General features: G+C 40.8%; 3 protein-coding genes across 14 annotated transcripts in view; all 3 read left to right on the forward strand.

Annotated features, from left to right (window-relative positions):
• The window catches only part of ksr1b (kinase suppressor of ras 1b), a 42985-nt gene extending 40334 nt beyond the window's left edge, over positions 1-2651 (forward strand). For 10 of the 11 annotated variants that reach the window (XM_079609601.1, XM_079609604.1, XM_079609605.1 and 7 more), the window contains 2 exons: positions 515-645; positions 1493-2651. In XM_079609601.1, coding sequence (XP_079465727.1) covers positions 515-645; positions 1493-1631 — 270 coding nt within the window. In that variant the 3' untranslated portion in view covers positions 1632-2651. Of the gene's footprint in view, positions 1-514; positions 1260-1492 lie in introns of those variants that run through there. The other variant, XM_079609607.1, reaches the window with a different exon arrangement.
• The window catches only part of vezf1b (vascular endothelial zinc finger 1b), a 534049-nt gene that overhangs the window by 114839 nt on the left and 400643 nt on the right, over positions 1-18567 (forward strand). The window lies entirely within an intron of this gene.
• On the forward strand, positions 3845-17362 carry LOC306996459 (galectin-9-like). The gene is made up of 12 exons (XM_079608956.1): positions 3845-4147; positions 10960-11048; positions 12217-12421; positions 12561-12680; positions 14050-14079; positions 14229-14258; positions 14355-14384; positions 15306-15335; positions 15867-15896; positions 16603-16691; positions 16775-16931; positions 17040-17362. The coding sequence occupies exons 1-12, from the start codon at positions 4112-4114 to the stop codon at positions 17187-17189; spliced, it is 996 nt and encodes a 331-aa protein (XP_079465082.1). The 5' UTR covers positions 3845-4111; the 3' UTR covers positions 17190-17362.

Here is an 18567-nt window from a genome sequence, read left to right on the forward strand (position 1 = left end):
TCTAGACAGAGTGTTAGCTGCCCAGTTGCTTATTCTCATGACACATAGCAACACAGCTAAAGTATTCCTAATATGTTTGACCTTTTATTGAAAGAAGCATACATTTACCTGTTGATGCCTTCACAAGCACCCATAAAAGCAGTTGAGTCAGGCGCGACGCGCGAAAGGGACAAAATATGCTGTATTTTTATAATTCCGCTAGGTGGCACTAATGTTACAGAAACTAAAAACTGCACCGTTAAACGGCACGGCACATCGGCTGAAGATACGCATGAAATCCCCCAAATGACAGAGCAAACCAATGAGAACGCGGGACAATGATGATGATGCATAACAACAGAGCGAAGGCGCCAAAGCTGCTGTGTATCCGGTTACCCGAAACCCTCCGTAACTGGCAGATTTGAAGAAAATTACCGTCGTTCGGCAAATAAATAAATGACAAAGAGTGTGTGTATATATATATATATGATTATATGATGCATAATATAATATGGTGATTGTACTCCCACTGTAGGAGATCCTGTCCGCCTGCTGGTCCTTTAAAGTTGAGGACAGACCTACATTCACTCAGCTGACAGACTTACTAGAGAAGCTGCCAAAGCTCAATCGCCGGCTCTCGCACCCCGGACACTGGAAGTCTGAGGAGTATGTATCCTAGACTGGACCGCTGGCATGCTGCGGATCCCCCTTTTTTGGAGGGTGTAGTTTAGTGAGCATGGAAACTAACTGATCGTTTGGAGCCGACCTGTGCATTGTTTTGTTTTTTATTCTGAGCCTTCTTCATTTTACACTATTGGATTGTTAGTGTAGCGAGTGTCAGGAGGATGCTGTGCATGAATTCAACTGAATGAATGCTGCGTCATATTTGGTCAAACCTGATATCATATGGTGCGGGAAATCATTTTTGAGAATGTATGTGACAATAAGTGATGAAAAAACGAGTGTTTGTGAGTGTTTTTCTGCTACAAAAGTTTTTGCCTGTTATAATATGAATGACTGGTCTGGTTTGCTAATATGTGTGAAGCTTGTGATTTTATCATTTATTAATCACCATATAGAAAATTCAGAATCAGATACTGTTCTGGTTCAGAGGGAAGGTGCCCATTTTATTATACCTGTTACACTTTGAAGATGTTCAAATATCTGGCCTGTGGTCAGTAATGCACCTGTTATATTTAAATGATATTGTTTAGTCTGTGGTGGAATGGGCACAATCAGATCATTATTTTTATAATAAATAAAATAATGACAATTTTTGTAATTATATTGTTATTATTAATCAGTAAAAACAACTGAAAAGCCTTTTATAAAGAAAAAAGTAATGTTTCTGAATGTTGTTTCTGCCCTTTCTCTTGTGGGTCTCTCTCATTCTCGGAATGGGCCGAACTGTGATCACACCTCTGTCATCTGCTATTCCTGTCTCCTCGATGTTTCCTGTATCACCACCAACACGTCACTTTATTTCCTGTGTGCTTTCCTTTCTTCTGTTCAGTGCATGGCATCACCACTGTCTGCGCGAGCACTGCAGTCCGGGCCTCCGCTCTCGCTGTCCCTATGTGTACAAATACGACCATTTGTCCACGGCTGCCGTTGACATTAGCTTGGCTGCTGCATTCAAAGAAAGCAACTGATTCAGATGTCTGATTCGATTCCGTTTGTTTCCTGTGTGATTTATTGATTTCTGTGCTTCTGATAAAATTTCTGTGCTTCTGATAAACAGAGCGTCTTACAAATCTTGGCACTGTTCACCTTTGTGTTGCTTTTCCTTAGCAGTACTTTTAGTCTCTTAAGCTTTTAAAGCTTCGCCTGTTCTAATACTGAGCAAAGCCATATCAGCTAAACTTTGTTCATGGAAATATGCTGATAGGATTTCCTCCCTTGTTTTTATTGAGCTAGCAGACCTGGCCACGTTTCAAATTCCCCTTGTGTGCCGTCACATGAATGAAATATGATCTCCGTTGCACTTCTGGTAGTCAAGACCTTATGCTTTTGCAATCCACAAACCTACTGTATTTTTACAGAAGTGACTTCCTTGTTCCACGTTGTTGCTTAAGATTTAAATGATTCATATTTTACCGGATGCTAATCTGACCTACTGAGCCCTACCAGGACAGTTAAAGAGCCTAAAAAATTCAGTCCTGATGAGGTATTTGTAATCTCATAAAGTATGAAAGATATTTTGACCCAGCAGGATGGTGTTAATGAACTTTTCATGTCAAATACCTCTCGTGTGTGTGTGTGTGCGCGTGTCAGTCAATGTGAGTGTGTGCATGCAGAGTTTTGGGTGATTTATTTGTGGTGTTATAAACATTGAGAGGATGATTATTTTAGACTGCAGTGACTGCTCCCATAACAACAGACAATAGAGAACTATTGTTTTATTTATTGTACAGCTAAGATTTCTTATATTATTTGTACAAAATGTTATGTTTATATTACGCAATATTTTGAAAAGGTACTTTACTCCTGTTGTACAGCTCTTTATATACAAAGTGTATTGGACATAACATGTACATTTCTAGAGTGAGATTGTGGTTTTAATGTTATGAAATTATGACCTCATATTTTTGTAAAGCTTTTAGCCACATGTCTGTGTAAACACAATGTAATTTTATCCTGGCAAAAATAATAAACAAACAAAACATTTATTTATCATTGATCCAATTCATGAGAGAGAATGAGACTGTTGCATAATACATTAATATTATATAATTTGGAAATCTATCACGGGGGGAATAACTCATCTACAGTTATGCATATTAAATATTATACACTTTATTAGGTACAACTTGCTAGTAGTGGGTTGGACCCTCCTAAAAAAGCTTTAATTCAGAGATTCAACAAGGTGCTGGAAACATTCGAGATTTTGGTCCATATTGATGTGATCACATCACGCAGTTGCTGCTGATTTGACGGCTGCACATCCATGATGAGAATCTCCTGTTCCACCACATCCCAAAGCTGCTCTATTGGATTGAGATCTGGTGAAGGCCATTTGAGTTTAGTGGACTCATTGTCATTTTCAAGAAACCAGTTTGTGATGATTTCAGCTTTGTGACATGTGTTATCCTGCTGGAAGTAGCCATCAGAAGATGGATGGACTGGTCATAAACGGATGGACATGCAGCAACAACACTCGGGTAAGCTGTGGCGCTTTAATGATGCTCAACTGGTACTATGAGGCCCAAAGTGTGCCAAGAAAACAGTCCCCACACCATTGCACCACCAGCACAGCCTGTGTGAATTGTAGCCTCAGTATGTGAGTTGACAGGAGTGTGGCACTGGTGTTATGCTGCTGTAGCCCATCGGCTTCAAGCTTCCAACATGTTTTCTATTTTTCAAACCATTCTCCGTAAACCCTAGAGATGTTTGTGCGTGAAAATTCCAGTAGATCAGCAGATTCTGAAATACTCAGACCAGCCCGTCTGACACCATCAACCATGTCATGTTTAAAGGAACTTAAATCACCTTTCCTCCCCATTCTGAGGCTCAGTTTGAACTTCAGCAGATCGCCTATACACACACAATCTGCTAAATTTTTATCATGTTTTATTTAGTACTGCCCAATAAAATTTACCCTGTTCAAAAACAAACACCTGCTTGCAGGAATTTTATGTATCAGAAAAAAAGTCATCTGTGGACTAAGACTGCAGTAGGACAGGTAATCTGTATTCACGTGGCTATACGGATAAAGTCCAACATTTGTTTTGAAAAAGTTTTTCTGTACGAAAAGGAAATATAATCTCGATCCTTTCTCTCTTTTTTTTTTTTTTTTACTGTAGCTTTGAACATTTCCTCTGTACTACTAGCATTATCTTGTGCCCCTGGTTGTTATTCCAGAAATGTAGCCTACAAGAATTATAGAAAACTTCTAGTAAGGGGGGGATTTCCGGTTTTGGTGCCCTTGAACCACGCTACTGAGACATAATTTGCCAAGTTTCCTGTTTGGAGAAACCGAAACCGAACCCTAACGTGTTTTTCACTGAAAACCGGACATCTGTGGGTGGTTATTTTTTTATTGCTGGCTGCGGCTTCCTATCCTAGCGCATTTTTCTTTGTCTGTCGGTCTTGACGACGCACTTAAAGTTGCAAGAAAGCAAGAACTGTCAGGATGGCGTTTTATCAACAACAGCCCTTTTATAACCCGGTAAGTGACCAGATGTTAGTTTTGTTATGGAATAGAATCAAATTTGCATTTGTCTCTTTAACTTTCTCCTTTTTGAGTTATTACACTATTTTAATGTACTCTGCGATTTTGCATGCACAAAAACATTTTGGATGCTTAAAACGAGGCAAATTGGCACAAGGCTATACTCTGGGTGGGGTTTCTTTCTTTTGTTATTTTATTTTATTTTATTTTATTTGAAAGTTAATTGGTGTATAGGCTACATGAAGCCTTAAAATTGTGCCTTCTAAATACATAATTGAACATTTTCACCGTCGTTGTCAAGGACAAAGGTTCAGTTCATAATAGGCATACTTTACCGTTAAGGTGATGATGCAAGGCAACTTTTTGAGCAATGTTACTTGCTGGTTAATGTTGTCGAGCTATTATTGCTTGGGCACTTTCCCATTGAGTATAGGCAACACATTTCTATCTGGATACCCTTACGAAAACGAAGTTCATTCAAGTGTGCTATTAGTAGCTATACTTCTTTTAAAATAAAAATAAAAAAGTAGCCTATACTTTGTCTACTTCTCAGAAATATATCCTACTTTATGTAGCAACTTCTCAGAAATATACTACAAATTACACTTAAGTATACTTGACTTATACTGACAGAATAGTCGAAGTCCTATACTTGTTGATCGAGATGTAAAGTATAGGGAGTGTGGGGTAAAATGAGACATCGGGTAATGTGAAACACCCCCTCTATCTAGACAACGGAACACATTTGTGGTTCCCTTTCGAGAGTACTCTTGTGTTGCGTAAGTTGACTTACGCATCGGGAAAGCCCCTTTCTCGAGAAGATTGAAGCCTAAAATTATCCTTATAATTTGCTTTAATTTAAAACGCACTTGCTGCAGCAAGCAGACCCGAGCGAGAGGGCTCACGCGCTCATTGGCTGCTCTGCGGCAATTGCTGCAACCTGGGGAGACGCGGCTAGCATGGGAGCCAATAGGGAAGCTTCGCGCCCTCTATGGGACAAAGCCCGCCGAAATGGGCGTGGCCTCATGCTATATAATAGCGCGTCGCCCATAGATGCCTTGATTTCATCTCCTTCAGCGAAGGATCCACTTTGCTGACTCCGGAAGAAGCCTTCGCGCCGTCGAACGAGCAACCAGCGGGACTGCAGAGCTGAGGACGCCGGCGAGGAGTCTCTCCCCAATGCCGCCTTCAGACACCGTTCCAGCTGCGCTATCCGGCGCCACATATCCTTTTTTTGCAAGCTAACTGTCTGTGTCGCCGCTGCGTCACTTTCAGTCTATTCTTCCTTTAAAAGAGCAGCGGGCGTTGTTTCAAATGCCCCGCGATTCCTGTGCCTCGTGTCGGGTTCCCCTCACGGCTGGGGACCGCCACGTGATCTGCGTTTTCTGCCTGGGGAAGGACCACGCCGAATTCGCGCTCTCCCAAGGCGGCTGCCCGGAGTGCGACGATATGGCTTTACCGACCCTGCGGGCTCGGTTAGCCTCCTTCGGCGAAGACACCACACTGCCGCTCTCTCAAGGGCCACACCGTAAAAAGCGCCGCTCTCAGAGAGCTCCAGAGGCCTCAGCAGTCCACGAGCTCACACCGGCTAATTCCCCGCGTGCCTCGCTGTCTGAGTCGCCTTCACCGATCGTCCCTGATGGTCAACGCCCTCCCGCCGCTCCCCTCATCGCCTTCGGTGCGCCTGAGGATGAAGAAGTCGACGAGGACAGCTGTTCGCTCGCCGCTTCGGGAAGCGAGGACTGGCCAGGCTCCATTCCGGACCCCGCCCCCTCGACCCAAGCCAGCGCCAGCGGAGCTATAGCTAGCGTGGACACGGAACTCGTCCGCCTGCTGACCAAAGCCGTCGAGGACCTCGGCCTCGAGTGGTCTCCCCCCGAGGAGCCGACATGCAACAGGCTCGACGAGTGGTTTCTTCAGGGGCGCCGCCCAGCACCTCAGCAAAGACCCGCTCCGTTCCTTCCTGAGCTTCATGACGAGCTGACAAAATCGTGGAAGGCGCCATTTTCAGCTAGGCTCAAATCATCCGCTTCCTCGACGCTCTCCGTTGTGGACGGCGCCTTGGAAAAAGGATACCAGCATCTTCCGCCGATTGAAGACGCTGTGTCGACGCACCTTTGCCCGCCCTCCTCTGGATGGCAGTCTAAGGCCGCACACCCCTCGAAAGCCTGCCGAACGACATCAGCCCTCGCCGGTCGCGCTTACACCGCCGCCGGCCAGGCTGCTTCGGCACTCCACACCATGGCGGTGCTTCAAGTGTTCCAGGCCAACCTCCTCCGCACACTGGACGAGGCTGGCCATGACTCTGTGGCGTTTAGAGATCTGCGCAGCGCGACGGACTTGGCCCTGCGGGCTACCAAGACCACCGCGCAGGCGATTGGCAGAAACATGGCGGTGCTCACTGTCTTAGAGCGTCATCTGTGGCTAACGCTCACGGACATGAAGGACGCTGACAGAGCCTCCTTCCTGGACTCGCCCATTACACCATCGGGACTGTTTGGCCAGTCAGTCAAGGGTTTTGCGGAACGCTTCACCGAAGCCCAAAAAGCGTCACAGGCCTTGCGACACTTTCTGCCACGGCGCTCGAGTTCTGCAGCAGGCCGCCCGAAGAAGCAGCCGCCTGCTCAGACTTCAAAGGCGCCGCCGCCTCCGCCGCCAGCTTTCCAGCGCCGCCAGCCCTCCAATGCTCGCCAGCGCTCGCGCTCGTCGAGCCGTCGAAGACCGCCCCCCCGCTGGGCGGCCCGAGACCGAGGACTGCAGTGAACCCTGAGCCTCCAAAGCCCTCCTAACCACGGGGGGAAAACGACGACGGTTAAGTCCCGCCACGGCCGGACCACCGTCGAAGAGCTCGCGCACTGTTTCCCCAGTTCCCGCCTCGAAGGTGACTGCTTATTTCGCAGCAAACGGGCCAGTTCTACAACATGAAGATCTCGGTCTCCGCCCCATCCTAGATCTCAGACTTTTGAACAAAGCGCTCATGAGACGATCGTTCAAAATGCTGACGACCAAACAGATCCTCGTGCAAATTCGCCCGGGGGGACTGGTTTATGTCAGTGGATCTGAAGGATCCACTGGTGCTCCTAGTCGCCCCGCTCTGGACGAACCGGACATGGTTCCCGGAGTTGACGCAGCTAGGAGGGACACCCCCTTGGCCGGTCCCAGTGAGGAAAGATCTCCTCTCTCAGGCCAAAGGGACGCTCTGGCATCCCCACCCCGAACTGTGGGCCCTGCATGCATGGGCCCTCAACGGGTACCCGTTAACCTCCCGGAGGGAGATCACGTTAACCTCCGTGATACCATCACGGAGGCTAGAGCACCTTCCACTAGGTGTCTTTACGCTTTAAAATGGTCAGTGTTCTCGAGCTGGTGCTCTGCACGGAACATGGACCCTAAGAACTGTGGAGTTCCAAGAGCTGTTGGATGCGGGCGGGGACCTCCATGCTCAAAGTATATGTGGCAGCCGTTGCGACTTTTCTAACGCCAGCATCAGGTCAGTCACTGGGGGAAAACGACCTAGTCGTCCGTTTCCTTAGAGGAGCAAGGAGGCTAAACCCTCCTCGATTTCCGTCGGTTACAGTTTGGGACCTTTCCACGGTCCTAGAGGCCATGAAGGGTCATCCATTCGAACCAATGCAGTCGATAGACTTAAAATATCTATCGCTCAAAACCGCCTTCCTGTTGGCCCTTGCCTCAGTTAAGCTTGTGGGCGACCTACACGTGCTCTCAGTGAGCGCTACCTGTCTTGAATTTGGGCCTAATGACTGCAAAGTTATACTCAAACCGAGACATGGTTACGTTCCTAAAGTGCTTGCCACTCCGTTCAGGGCGCAAGTCATTTCACTGTCAGCTCTCCCTGCATCTGACGGTGAGAGGAACGTGAACTTTCTCTGCCCTGTCAGGGCCTTGAGAGTTTACGTGGAGCGCTCCGCTTTGTTCAGACAATCGGATCAGCTCTTTGTATCCTTTGGTGGCCACACTAAGGGTTTGGCTACCTCAAAACAGAGCCTTTCACGCTGGATAGTCGATGCTATTTCATTGGCTTATGCTTCCAAAGGTCTCTGTTGCCCTCTGGGCGTTAGAGCTCACTCTACTAGAGGCATGGCCTCGTCGTGGGCATGGTCCAGTGGGATCTCACTTCAGGATATCTGTACGGCGGCAGGCTGGGCTTCTCCGTCCACATTTATCAGGTTCTATAACCTAGAAGTTCCCGCGTTACAAGCTAAGCTGTTTTGGCACACACAGCGTTTTACACGGGGTTCCCGATGCGTAAGTCAACTTACGCAACACAAGAGTACTCTCGAAAGGGAACGTCGCGGTTACTATCGTAACCTCGGTTCCCTGATATGAGGGAACGAGTGTTGCGTAACCTGGCCGTGTTGTGCTCCGTCTGTGTCGCTTCAGTCGATGAAAACAAGGCATCTATGGGCGACGCGCTATTTTATAGCATGAGGCCACGCCCATTTCGGCGGGCTTTGTCCCATAGAGGGCACGAAGCTTCCCTATTGGCTCCCATGCTAGCCGTGTCTCCCCATAGGTTGCAGCAATTGCCGCAGAGCAGCCAATGAGCGCGTGAGCCCTCTCGCTCGGGTCTGCTTGCTGCAGCAAGTGCGTTTTAAATTAAAGCAAATTATAAGGATAATTTTAGGCTTCAATCTTCTCGAGAAAGGGGCTTTCCCGATGCGTAAGTCAACTTACGCAACACTCGTTCCCTCATCTCAGGGAACCGAGGTTACGATAGTAACCGAGACGTTATGTGACCATTATGTTTTCAAGCCCCTCCCATTACTCCTTGGCCATAAAGGAGTGGACCTCATGGTGCTGTGATAAGCATTTTTTTTTCACAAAAATATTTTTTTTGCTCGTAAAAATAAATTTTCTTGCTGTCAACTTAATCAACTGTTGTGCCAAAGCAAATTGATTCAGGTAGAAAAACGTATATCATACATGTTGATGAACTACCAACATATAAAACCATGTGATGATGCTAGCTGAAGATTAGCCTGAATTGCTAAGAGAGATCGAAGGGATAGAAATATTGACAAGTCAAGCCTCCTAAGATTCATTAAGAAAAAACCGGGAAGGGTGCTTTCAAAGTGGGGGGAGGCGCAGGGCGAAGTTCGGCTCTAAGACGTGCCAGTCTACATTTTATATACTCCTCAAAAATATACTTTATGTAGCCTACTTCTCAGAAGTATATACTTAAAATTACAGTCCATTACCCTATATTACTTATAGGCTACTGAGAGAAAAGTCCAAGTAATATTTGGCCTGTACTTGTACTCAATCTTTTGATCGAGATGTACTTAAAAGTATAATGAAGTATGCAAAGTATACTTGGCTTGTGTTAACTCTTTTGATCAAGTAGCCTATTAAATATACTTTTTTACATAGTTTTTCATATACAGTCTTATGAAACTTACATTGTTTGAAAATATTTACTAAAATATTGATATAAAACAGATATGTTTCTAATTCTGTGTATCTGAATTTTTGTGTAGGCTAGTCCACTGGTACATAGTTACTTTACTCTTTCCCCACCATTGACTGAATTTTCCAGTTATCCATGTTTTCACCGTTGCACGGTAGTACAGAATCTCCGGATCAAAACACAGGGGAAGAAGAAGCTGAAACAAGTGATAGAAGATTGCTCACTCAAATGTAAAATAACGTGATCATCATACATTAAACTGCGTGTAAATCAAAACTGCTTAATGTTTCCAAATGAAATGAAACGTAACACATGAAGAGAAAACGATTGTGAAGGGGTTGTTGGACTCGATCTACTCCGATCATTGTTCTGAATTATCAAGGCGTAGTCTTTGACAAAATTTTTATTTTCTTAACTTTTATGTTTAAAATGTTGCCTTTCTTTATGAAAAGGATAAAAAAAGGATGCATGAAGCTATACAATGTTTTTAAAATTAAAGTACAGTTAAAGGTATTTTTAAAGTATACAAAATAGTTTAAAACTACTAAAATAGTATATTTTACTGAGAGTACACTAAAAGAGCAAAAATAAATAGTGAACTCTGAGTATGATGTAAAGTTCACTTTAAGAAAACTTGTAGTATAAAACTAGCCTACTAAACTAGTAGTTTACTGAGAGTATTCTTCAAAGTGTACTTTCATTAACTAAAAATTTGCTACAAGTATTAAAATAGTAAACTACTAGTATACCCATAAGTTCTCACTTGCAGTACAAATGAGAAACGTAATTATGAACTAGTTGTGCACTTAAAGTTTACTACTGTTACACTTATAGTACACTTAAACATATACTTTTATATACTAAAAGTGGGCCAATTTAGTCCCAAACGGTATTAAAATAGTATACTTACAAGTTTACTACTAGTACATATTGACATTAAGTATACATTATGTAGTAAGTATACTAAAGTATATTTGAACATTACTTAAGTATACTTCATAAAATGACCTTGAAGTATACTTCTTTTTCGTTAGGGTAATTTAGGTCAGTCGTGGGCCCTCAGCCCTGTCTCACCTGATTGCCAGTTGACGGCAACATTGCTCAAAAAGCCCAGTGTGTCACCTTATACACGTCCTGGGCATGTCGTCCCAGGGGTCCGTGTACTTTTGCGTCTATTCCTTTTTCTAAACCAAATGAAATAGGCCTACAGAAGATGTGTTTTCTTCTTTATTGATTCTAACACTAATGAATAGAATAAGCAGATACAAACTTCCAAAGATGAAACGTGTTGGACATTATATTGAGTAGGCTATAGTTCATCAGGGCATATTCACACAGGGGAGCCTATACTTACGTGTGGCATTATTCTTTACATCGACAGAGAATCCCATTCAGTGGCCCAATCCAAGGAGGCTTGCAAGACGGGAAGAGTATTATCATAAGTGGACGGGTTTTACCAGGGGCTAACAGGTGAGCAATAATATTTAATAGTAGTTTTCAAGGACCCACTGTAAAACATTATATGATCAATAAGTTATGACAACATATGTTTTTACATTTCTTAAACTCATCAAAATAAGTAAAGCAATTTTCAACTTTTTTTTATAAGTTACAAGATTCAACAAATTTTTTTAAAGTCAGTTCAATGTAATTCAAGTTGAAATAAATTAAAACATCCAAGTTGATTGTACCCTTTAAGTGGTACCCACTTAACCCCCCCCCCCCCCCTTTTTTCTCTCTCTTTTTTCCTCTCTCTTTTTTCTCTTTTTTTAATAGACATGAAAATGCACATTCCGAACTTAAATAGTTGTAATTCAAGAATGCTTGTAAGATTTATCTTGTTTTAAAGACGACATTTGGCAGATTTTTGTAGAAGTGAAATAAATTAAGAAAGTGAAACAGAAAAAAAGTTATAGAAGTTTGAGTTTATGAAAATGTACAATGTAAAATGTTTTATTATTCATATTTTAATTATTCATATGAATATTCATATTCAAATATGTAATGGCTTTGGGCCCACCGGTGGGCTGGGACACTTAAGGGGTTCATTGTAATTAGCCTAACTGTAATTTAAGGTTGCAACTTTTTTAACAGTGCATAAAAGAGATATGTATTCCCATTTATCTGCTAAATAGTTATTATATGCAAATGATTAAATACCTGTAACAATGTTTATTATACATACATACAACTTTTGTGTCTGCCTTAATTCTTTATTGTTTTGTATAGTGCAGCAGTACATGGTCTATAGTCAAGTTACATTTTTTGAGGCAACCACAGACATTTCACAAGATGTGTGGAAATGATAAAAAGAGTGTTATGCAAGCACAAAATATTTTCCTTGAAGAAGGGGTGTCAAATTCAGTTCCTGCTGAGTTTAGATTCAACCCTTAAACACATCTGGGCCAGCTCAAAGTCTTCATGATTATAAACTTCCAGGCATGTGTTTTGGAGCTGGTCGGAGCTACGGGACATTGGGCCTCCATGAGCGGAGTTTTGACACATGTGCCTTGAAGCCTTGAAGCTATTTTAGAACTGATATGATGTCTTTGCAAACAATTTATAATCACACTTTCCTTGTTACAGCGGTTATCTCCCCAGTTTCTCTCATTCCTCATTTTTGTTCGGTGTCCTGCAGATTTAATGTGAACCTTCAGGCTGGTTCTTATTCTGGGGCTGATATTGCTCTGCACTTTAACCCACGCTATGAGGGCAGTGGGTTTGTAGTGAAAAACACCCTCCAAAACAGCAACTGGGGCTCAGAGGAACGCAAGTACGAATCTCCCTTCCCCCAAGGCCAAACATTCACCCTCCAGATCCTTGTCGCCCAGGACGCATACAAGGTACACGATCATTCACTCTCAGATTCTCTGTTTCTGAAGCATCTTTATTTCATTTCTATCAGAAGAATGAAATGTTATTCATTATTGGAGAGACATTTCACCTCCTTTCCTTTATGACTTTTATGATGGTTCTCTCTAGATATCTACTAATGGGAGACACTTCGCGGACTATAAACACCGTATTCCCTTTACCCGGGTGGACACTATCACAGTGGATGGAATGGTGGAGCTGAATTCTGTTGCATTCCAGAGTCCTGCGGTGAGAACGAAACACATGCTGCCACTGCAGAACTTCCCCTGAACTAACTTCCCTTTTTGGCCCACTTTTGCAATTACTTTTTAACGACATTGTGTTTTGCAATAGAGTGTAGGCCATCACAGATATTATTTATCTTTTAAAGAACTTAGTACTTTTATACAGCAAGGATGCATTAACAATGTTACAAAAGATGATTATATTTCAAATAAATGCTGTTCTTTTGACCTTTGTAAGCAAATCAGCACAAGATAATTACAAGAAATGTTTGAGCATCAAATAATGGTTTAGTCAGGGGTTGCTTGTATAGTGAAATCCAAAGACGATGCGTGACGCAGAAATAATGATAATATAACTTTAATAGACACTAGGAACGAGAACTCACAAGGGAACACAAGGAAAGAACTCCCAACTACACAAGATGACATTAATTTAACACAAGACAAAGAAATGATGAAGACAAAAGTCTGTGTCCGAAAACGATCCCTCTACACTTAAATAGGGCACTATTTGAAGGGACAGCCATTTTTAGTGGTGTCTGAATCTATAGGTGACGTTATCGAGTGCACTCATTCAATCCCACAATGCACCGCAATAATGAGTGTACAACCGATCAACGGCTAGAGAATATTCATAAAGCACTGTGAGGGTTGTGGCGAATTAATTTCCATGGGTGCGACCAAAATCGCATACTGTCTGAGGAATTTGAACTTACTTCGCGATCTTTAAAAAAGTATTCTATATAGTATGAATGTGTGAATGAATGTAATCCGGACGTACTACATTTGCCATGTTGTCAATATCATGTGACCTACCAGCGTCAGTTAGGCCTATGTCTCTTCACAGGCATTCCTGTGGCCTCATGGGATAGTAAAGTGTCCAATCGAATGCGACTTCAGAATCCCGTTGAATCCCCACACGCAATATTCAAAATGTGAGCGCTGCCAAAGGTTTAAATACCTTTTAAGCCCACTGTATATTTAAATGAGGTGTTGGAGAAAAACGTGCACGATGGAGGAATGGAAAATCAAGATAACCAACTAAATCAAGAAAATAATTCATCCAAAATAAACACTCAGGATGTAGATAACTGAAATAATAACTCAACGCAACAACATATACATCAACAATAATAGGCAAGTGAACTAGGGAACCTCAGGGCTTAAATGGAACTACAAAGGGAACAACATGAACATACTGTAGGTGAACATAATCTAATAATTAGTCATTAAATACAGCAACAAACTAGAGCGTGAATGACTAACCAAGGTAATTGATATGAACAGGCAAACAGAGAGAAAACTAAACTAAAACAGAACATACGTACATGTCACCGTAATATGGCAAATCAACTTTTTGTTTGTCTTCGCAGCCCTATTTACCTCCACAACCAGCTTTTCCAGTGAGTACTATAACCCTGCACCTGTGAGGCAGAGAAGATCATATCAGCTCAGCTTATTGTCTCTATGCAAATAAAAACTGAGACACTGCTCTGTATACAAGAATAGCTTTGAATGACTTTTGAATGCACTTTACATATTATCTTTCCAGGGTTATATTCAACCACAAGCAGGATTTCAGGTGGGAGAAAAATGTTAAAGCAACATCAAAGTCAGTTAAGAAATATTTTTTATAATTCTTCCTGTTATAAACAACTATCTTTCCTTTCATTTACAGCCTCAGTATGCTGTGCCTCCAGGATGTGGGGTAAGTGGTCATGAAATATGTCATGTGACAACTTTATGGTGATCAGTAGAGTTCAAAGTCTCTTGCTTTTGGGAGTTATATCTGTGTGCATTTTATGATTCATTTGATGCTCTTTAAAACCACACAATGCTTTACTGGATTATAAAACAAATAAAAGACTTGCAACAGAATCTAAATGAAAGGTTGAAAGAAAACTGCTAGTGAAACAACTAATAGAAAGACATTAAACTTGATGAATAAGCATGATGGGGTAAATTTGTAAACTATGGCTCCAGAAAGAGATTATATCTAAACGACCGCTGCCAAATGATATTTCACAATTCACATGTTTCCATTAGTTGACCATGTTAGCATTTAAAACATCATTTTCAAGTTTTATCTGGAGTTTGCAGTGCTCTTATTTGTGATTCTGGTAATATGAATGGAAACGAGTATGCATTATATATCTGTCCATAATACATTTTAACCTCTTTTTATATTTATTCAAAAGAGCGTTTTTAATGTTTCCCATTAACAAGCCCCAATAAGCAGTGTTTTATCTTTCGAAATGCAAAAAGTCGTTTTTTTTTTTTAAGTAAAGTTATTTTTGCTAATTGTGATTTATTGCTTAAGTTGTATTCCACCTGTTCAGGTAGCCGATATTCAGCCTGTCTCTTTCTAAATATGTATGTAGCTTGCTTTAGCTTACATGTGCCTAAAGTGCGGTCAAAATTGGATTGTGGGGCCACATTTTTGTAATGTAATTTTTTTTTAGCAGCGTGAAGTAATTATTTGTCAAAATCAAGAGGGTTACATACCACCCCAAGCAGGATTTCAGGGAGGAAAATGTTTAAACAAATCAAAGTCAGTTAAGAAAGATTTTAGATTTTGTAAGATTTTATTCTTCCCGTCATAAACAACTCTTTGTCCTTTCATTTACAGCCTCAGTATGCTGTGCCTCCAGGATGTGGGGTAAGTCGTCATGAAATATGTCATGTGACAACTTTATGGTGATCAGTAGAGTTAAAAGTGTCTTGCTTTTGGGTTTATATCTGTGTGCATTTTATGATTAATTTAATGCTCTTTAAAACCACACAATGCTTTACTGGATTCTACAACTAATAAAAGACCTGCAACAGAATCTAAATAAAGGTTGAAAGAAAACTGCTAACGAAAAAACTATTAGAAAGACATTAAACTGAGTACATCTAAATCACCTCTGCCAAATGATCGTTCATGTTTCCATAGTTGACTATGTTCACTTTTAAACATCATTTTCAAGTTTTATCTGGAGTTTGCAGTGCTCTTATTTGTGATTCTGATAATAATTAATAATAAAAAATGTATCGTTTTTATTTATTTGATATCATTGTTTGAAGTCATTCCAATGTTCCGTGTTGTTAGTGCTCACTAAGGTCCTGTTATTTTGATCAAGCAGATATGAGATCACATTGTTTGTCTTGTATAAAGGAAGTGACGCTAATGGACTTTTTCTCTCCCCAGTTTCCTGCATACCCATCTGCACCTTCTTATGTAAGATCAGCTCATTTGGCTTTCACCTAAAAAAAATAAACATCCCATCAATTTCAGCAATTCTCCATTTTGTTCTGAATTTCACATCAAAAAGAAAATCTGTTTTCAGTGCAACACTTAATAAGTTGTGAACCTAATCTTTTTTTTTTTTTTTACATTTTTTCATAAATAAATGTTTGTTTTTGCGGGTATCTGCCAAGCTTATTGAAATTAATGTGTTAATGACCTTGTATGGCCACTCTACATTTACCTTTCTGTCCTGCTGTTTTTCTCCTTAAATTCCTTTTGCATTTAACTCTTTCCCCGCCATTGAATTTTCTGTCTTTCTGTGTTTTTACTGCTGTACAGTAGGAGGTGCTATTATGCATCTTCTGAAAGAGTACTGAATCTCCCAATCAGAACAGTTTTTTTTTTTTTTTTTTTTTTTCAGAGGATCTGTGATTTTTTTTTTTTAAACACTGGCGGGAAAATAGTTAATAACGTTTTAATTAATGAATTCATTCATTATTTTATACAGATTCTTTTTCTAAACGCTTTTTAAGGTTTGCATCAGTTCTAGTTCTAGATGTTGTTAATAAAACCAGTGTCATTTATAATGCAACATTTGAATAAGTAGGCCTATTACAGGAATTATACAGTAATTCCAGTTAATGTACTATGCTATTTACACCCATTTATATATGTCTTTATTTTGACCCGCATTTAGACTGTCCCATACAAAACTGTCATCAATGGTGGACTTCAACCTGGAAAAAACATTGTCATCAATGGAGTGATCAACCCTAATGCTAGCAGGTTAGACCTCAGATGACACTGACTTTTATTTTAATTATATTATTATTTTAAGATGATATTATAAGTCCTCTGTTCTGCTTCAGAATACATTTTAACCTGTGCTACGGAAGTGGGATTGCATTACACTACAATCCCCGTTTCGATGAGAACTTGGTTGTGCGCAACACCAAACAGATGGAGAGTTGGGGTTCGGAGGAGCGGTCCGGAGGCATGCCGTTTCATAAAGGACAACCGTTTCAGGTATAGCCTTACATCCTTGAATATGTTGTTATATTGTTGCTGTTAGTGTTACAATCTGCCATTGTGATTTGGAACTAATTTGACTTGTTTTACTTTTGTGTGTTGCAGGTCACCATCTCTTGCAATCCCCACCAATACAACGTGTTTGTCAATGGCAAACAAGCACACACTTACAAACATCGCCACGGTGGAAAGCTGAGAGACATTGATATTTTGGAGGTTGGCGGAGATCTGCAGCTGACTTTGGTGCAGGCCTAACAGGGATCTGTGATGTGCCATTTAAGAAAGAAAGACAAGAAAAATCATTGATAATTGTTTAAAAGGAATGGGCCTATTGCCCTGAAAAAGCCTAAAGAAAAATGGCTGACTGTAACCACGAACAGCACTGTGATTGCTATATTGAATCAATATAAACAATTTTTTTTACTGTTTGGCTTTCTATACTATTTCTATACTTTCTGTGTTATGTGTGCTGCAAGTTATGTAGCTATTTAGTATTGCCTGTTTCTAAACTGTCTTGAAACTCTCGTCGCTCTTACTGCATGTTTAAACTAATAAACTAGCACAGATAAATGGCAAGTTATATCAAAATATGGAAATGAGTATGCCTTATACACGGGTTTCTGTGCAACGTCATCACATAGATGCGCGCGCATCTAAGAGGCAGAAAGCAACAGTCTTTACGGCTATATCTAGCAGAAGCAGAGATGACGCAGAGCTGTTGTGCTGTAAACTAACATAAATGCATAGGGTATGTCATGTTTTTATGATTCGCAAACTTAGTTGGACAATTTCATACTAGTCAACTAACTAACGTTTTACATAATGTTATATTAATGCAAATGAAACACAAGCAAACAGATCCAACTCTGAAACTGCAGTTTATTATTGAGTCAACAAGAATTTACAAACAATGCGAAATCTATGTTAATTAGAATTTTCTTTTACAGAACTCGGCATAACATATAGCGGTCTTGCCTCTTGGATGCGCGCGCATCCGGTATTGTTTGTATACAAGAAACCTGTGTATATATATCGGTCAATAAAACAACTTAACCTCTTATTTAAAATAGCGTTTTTAATGTTTCCCATTAACAAGCAACAATAGGCAGTGCTTCATCTTACAAAATGTAATAAAAAAGCAAGATCATTCAAAAATAAGTAGGCTACCTCGAGAGTAGCATGTGATTTCGGACACAGCACTATTTATTGATTTTTCAAACATGTTTTGTTGTTGCCTACATTATATGTTATATATATATATATATATATATATATATAGAGAGAGAGAGAGAATATATATAGATAATATATATTTATTTATATATGTTAAACTACCAGAGTGTAAAATACAATAACATCTCAATGTATTGAGTTTGCTGCCAGAAAGAATGGCAAGATAATGGAAAAATGGTGGAGAAACAGAGCGGTCTCCTCTAAACTGTTTTTAACTAGACAGTTTTTATGTTTGTGGTACAGAGATAGATGAATGTTCCAGATAATCTAACACATTAATGAAGAAATCAATCTTACTGATTTAGACTGATTATTGACGTAATGTTGCAGCTTGGTTACAGACATGTTCCTGGAATTTAGATGTAAGGGCAACATTCTTAATTGTCATGCGCAAACCCTT

This window comes from Phoxinus phoxinus, assembly GCF_949152265.1.
Source record: "Phoxinus phoxinus genome assembly, chromosome: 4".
Lineage (NCBI taxonomy): Eukaryota > Metazoa > Chordata > Actinopteri > Cypriniformes > Leuciscidae > Phoxinus > Phoxinus phoxinus.

Coding starts and splice junctions, on each gene's coding strand:
- LOC306996459 (XM_079608956.1), top strand. CDS start 4,112: ATGGCGTTTTATCAACAACAGCCCTTTTATAACCCG. Junction 11,049..12,216: donor GTTTTACCAGGGGCTAACAG/GTGAGCAATAAT, acceptor GGTGTCCTGCAG/ATTTAATGTGAACCTTCAGG. Junction 15,897..16,602: donor ACCCATCTGCACCTTCTTAT/GTAAGATCAGCT, acceptor ACCCGCATTTAG/ACTGTCCCATACAAAACTGT.